At 59.4% G+C, this 4,581-nt stretch overlaps 1 protein-coding gene across 1 annotated transcript in view; it reads right to left on the reverse strand.

The window, feature by feature from the left end:
* GRIN1 (glutamate receptor, ionotropic, N-methyl D-aspartate 1) overlaps positions 1 to 4,581 on the reverse strand; it is a gene marked incomplete at its 5' end in the record, with an annotated part of 17,470 nt that overhangs the window by 8,572 nt on the left and 4,317 nt on the right. The window contains 3 exon segments of the mRNA XM_010835825.1: positions 4 to 59; positions 130 to 251; positions 4,475 to 4,575. Of these exon segments, the coding sequence (XP_010834127.1) occupies positions 4 to 59; positions 130 to 251; positions 4,475 to 4,575 (279 nt within the window).

A 4,581-nucleotide genomic window follows, 5' to 3' on the forward strand; every position in this document is an offset into this window, starting at 1 on the left:
GGCGTCGCTGATGTGCGCCGACTCGTTCTTGCCGTTGATGAGCTGCAGCCCGATGATGCCTGGGGCGAGAGCTGGCTTAGAGCCCGCGGGGGACCCCTGCCCACCGGGATCCGGGAGCCCAGCACTCACCGTCCGGGGCGTAGCGCAGGGCGTTCCCCGAGATCTCGCGCTCCCCCACCAGCCACACGTACCCCGAGCCCGTCATGTTCAGCATCGCGGCTGCGCGGTACACGGTGGCAGCGTCGTCCTCGCTGTGGGGCAGAGCGGGGTGACGGCCAGGACTCCAGCTCTCCCCACCCGCGGCCGGCGGCGGCTGCTCGACTCCCAGGTCCCCCTCCACAGCGTGTCCTTCCCCTGCCTCTCCCCCCCCGCCCCTCGTCTGCAGGGAGCTCTGGAGGCACTGCAGAGATGGGGGCAGCCCCCACCCGGCCCTCCCTCAGCCGGCACTGCACCTGGGCCCGAAGACTAGCCCCGAAGTGATGCGGTGGGGCCCAGACCCCCAGAGCTTGCCAGAGGTCTCTTGCTGGCCCCCTGCTCTTGTGGACAGGGTTAGGGTGACACGGATGGTGGTGGCTCATTATTGATGGATAACTTGCTCACCCGTACCAGACACTATTCTGAATGCTTTCCACGCACCTTTGTATTTAATTCTCAGAACCTCTCTGTGAGGCAGGCAGAACATGATCCCTGGCAGGACAGGGACTGAGGAGCCAAGGTACACGGTGGGAAGCAGAGGGTCAGGTCTATGTCTGATAATCCACCCCTGAGCCCGTGCTCCTGCAGTTTCCTGGGCAAACCACACCCCTCTTGTTCCATGCCTGAACTTGTGAACTGAAAGGCTGGGACCTTTCTGGATGCTGCTGGGACCAAGTGCCAGGGTGCTGCCCTGAGCCTTGCAGCAGAAGCCACTGAGGGGATGAGGGCACCTGCTCTCCCTTTTGGAGTCTGAACAAGCACCTCTGGGTGCCCAGCCCTGGGTGCTCTCCCTGCCAGCCAGGGCAGAGCCCCTGGCAGGACAGAGCACAGGCCTCACCTTGTAGGCACACGTTGCCCTGAGCTCTTGGTGTTTCCTCACAGCTGAGCCTCTGTGGACCCCGCCCCCTAGGGCTGGGCCCCCCCCTGGTCAGGACAAGCACCCTGGGCCTGATGGCACTCCCACCTCCTCTTCCCTGCAGGGTGGAACTTGACCCCGGACACGACGGACACTTTGCTTCTCTAATGCATGGGCAGCGGGGGACAATGCAGTTCAGGAGATGGTCCGAGGGCGGGGTTATTTTTACAACGGCTGATGCAGAAAACCCAGGCAGCTCTAGGGACCCTAGGGGGTCAGCCCCAATTCTCTCAGGGAAAGATCCAAACCTTCAGTGTTTGCTTTAAACAAGAACGCCACCCAAAATAGAGGTGCTTCAGGCTGCACCCAGCCAAGACGGCCGGCAGCACCAGCGCGTGCATGTCGGGGCGCGGCACCCCCAAAGCCTGGTGGAGAGGCCCGTTTGCTTGACACCATCCAAGTCTGTGAGGTTGGACTTGGTGGTGAGCACACACCTATGCTTGTGTCTGTGTAAATCGATACCTTCAGGAAAGCAGTTGCAGACAAAAGCCTGATCGACGTCAAACGGTTTTATGGAAATAACTGATCCCAGTAAAGACAATTTCAGGAGGATTACTTTTAAAAAAAGTTTTGGAAACAAATTAGAAATTCTGACATGCTCAATAGAAAACTCGTCAAAATTTAAGACTGGCTTAACGAGGTTTCTCTGCAAAATGCTCTCAACAAACTTCGTGAGGAGGAGACGGGGGTGTCGGGTTGGGGACAGGGTGAGCCAGGGCTGCAGCGGCCCTGCCCAGGGGACTGCTGGCATCCCTGGGCTCCAGGGGCGGACTGTGCCGGGCCGGCTGGTTTCCTCCTGCCGTGGGACTCTGGCCTCTCTGCTCCAAGGTCCTGTGTGTGAGGGCACGGATTCCTTCCCACTTGAAATCCAGAGGCCGTGAGTGGATTCAAGAGGTGGGCATGTGGTTGGTGAACGCTGTGCCTCGGTGGGCAGTGTATGTGCATGCGCAGGGCCTGTGCGCTGTGTGGCACACACGTCTATGTTTGTGAGCACATGTGTGCCACTGTGGGGCGTGTGCCGGTGTGGTGTGTCTGCTCATGTGTCTAGGTGAGCACGTGTTTGTGAGTGTGTGTGTGTGGTGTGTGGCGGTGTGCCTGTGTGGGTACGAGTGTCTTGAGTGTGTGTATGTGTGGTGTGTGGCAGTGTGCCTGTGTGTGTGTATGAGTGTCTTGTGAGTGTGTGTGTGTGTGGTGTGTGGCGGTTGCCTGTGTGTGTGTGAGTGTCCTGTGAGTGTGTGTGTGTGTGGTGTGTGGCGGTGTGCCTGTGTGTGTGTGTGTGTGAGTGTCCTGTGAGTGTGTGTGTGTGTGATGTGTGGCGGTGTGCCTGTATGTGTTTGAGTGTCTTGTGAGTGCGTGTGTGTGTGGTGTGCCTGTGTGTGTGTGTGTGTGTGTGTGTGAGTGTCCTGTGAGTGTGTGTGTGTGGTGTGTTGAGGTGTGCCTGTGTGTTCGAGTGTCTTGTGATTGCGTGCGTGTGTGGTGTGTGCTGGTGTGCCTGTGTGTATATGAGTGTCTTGTGTGTGCGTGTGTGTTTGGTGTGTGGCGGTTGCCTGTGTGTGTTCGAGTATCCTGTGAGTGTGTGTGTGTGGTGTGTGGCAATTGCCTGTGTGTGTGTGTGAGTGTCCTGTGAGTGCGTGTGTGTGTGGTGTGTTGAGGTGTGCCTGTACGTGTTCAAGTGTTTTATGAGTGTGTGTGTGTGTGGTGTGTGGCGGTGTGCCTGTATGTGTTCGAGTGTCTTGTGAGTGTGTGTGTGTGTGGTGTGTGGCGGTGTGCCTGTGTGTATATGAGTGTCCTGTGAGTGTGTGTGTGTGTGGTGTGTGGCGGTGTGCCTGTGTATGGTCGAGTGTCCTGTGAGTGCATGTGTGTGTGGTGTGTGGCGGTGTGCCTGTGTGTGTTCGAGTGTCCTGTGAGTGTGTGTGTGTGTGGTGTGTGGCGGTGTGCCTGTGTGTGTGTGTGTGAGTGTCCTGTGAGTGTGTGTGTGTGGTGTGTGGCGGTGTGCCTGTGTGTGTTCGAGTGTCTTGTGAGTGTGTGTGTGTGTGGTGTGTGGCGGTGTGCCTGTGTGTATATGAGTGTCCTGTGAGTGTGTGTGTGTGGTGTGTTGAGGTGTGCCTGTTTGTGTGTTCGAGTGTCCTGTGAGTGTGTGTGTGTGTGGTGTGTGGCGGTTGCCTGTGTGTATATGAGTGTCCTGTGAGCGCGTGCGTGTGTGGTGTGTGGCGGTGTGCCTGTGTGTGTGTGTGTGTGAGTGTTCTGTGAGCACGTGTGTGTGTGGTATGTGGCGGTGTGCCTGTGTGTGTGTGTGTGTTCTGTGAGTGCGTGCGTGTGTGGTGTGTGGCAGTTGCCTGTGTGTGTATATGAGTGTCCTGTGAGTGTGTGTGTGTGTGGTGTGTGGCGGTTGCCTGTGTGTGTGTGTGTGTCCTGTGAGTGCGTGCGTGTGTGGTGTGTGGCGGTTGCCTGTGTGTGTATATGAGTGTCCTGTGAGTGTGTGTGTGTGGTGTGTGGCGGTTGCCTGTGTGTGTATATGAGTGTCCTGTGAGTGTGCGTGTGTGGTGTGTGGCGGTTGCCTATGTGTGTGTGAGTGTCCTGTGTATGTGGCACATACATGTGTACACGAGGGCAGAGAAGCGGGTCGCGTGCACATGTGTGTGCAGTGCATGTGTGGACAGCATGTGGGTGCTGTGTGTTCAGTGGATGTGTGTGAGTGCGTGTGCTGTGTGTGCCTGGTCGGGGATTAGTGCCTGCTCACTGCCTTCCAGCCCAAGGAGCAGGCTCCATCCCGGGGAGACGGGAGGCGGGGCACCCCGGGTCTCACCCCCACTGGAGCCTGCAAAGCTTCTGGGACAGGCGGACAGTGGGGTGGGTCTCCCAGGCCCCCCATGTCCCACGGGGCAGGGCACTGCCGTTTCCTATTTCTGGCGGCTTGGCCTTCCCTTCGCAGGACAGAGGCATTTGCACAAAGGCAGGCTTTTACTGGGGCTCAGCTCCAAGGTCACGGTGGGGCCAGGCCCCTCCAGCAGCAGCCAGGGGTTAGGTCCCTAACCGGTTCTCTTCTCGTAGCTGCCTAGTCCGGCCGCTCCAACCCTTCCACCCCAGGGCCCCGGCCTCTCCCTGCCGTGGGCCTTCTCTGCAGGCCCCTCGTCCCCTCCCTGGGACCCCTCCCTGACCAGCTCCCGGAACCCCAGTCAGCCACTACTGCCCAGACCACCTCTGCCTTCTTAAGGGCAGGGGCTTATCCCTCTGCTGTCCTCAAGGCCCTGTGTGTGCGTGTGGGGGGCAGGGGGCGTTTGGGAGGCAAAGCCCTACATCAGCAGGGCGCACCCTGGGCCTGGCCCCGAGGGGGCCGGGGTGGACGGCCCAGCCTGGCCTCACCTGGCGGAGAGTATGATGACCCGGGCCTCCAGCTCCCGCCCCTCCAGCAGCAGCGCCGTCACGTTCTTGGTCCCCGGGTCGAACTGCAGCCCCTTCTCCGCCTGCAG

This window comes from Bison bison, unplaced genomic scaffold (assembly GCF_000754665.1).
Source record: "Bison bison bison isolate TAMUID 2011002044 unplaced genomic scaffold, Bison_UMD1.0 scf7180017845572, whole genome shotgun sequence".
In the NCBI taxonomy this organism is placed as follows: Eukaryota; Metazoa; Chordata; class Mammalia; order Artiodactyla; family Bovidae; genus Bison; species Bison bison.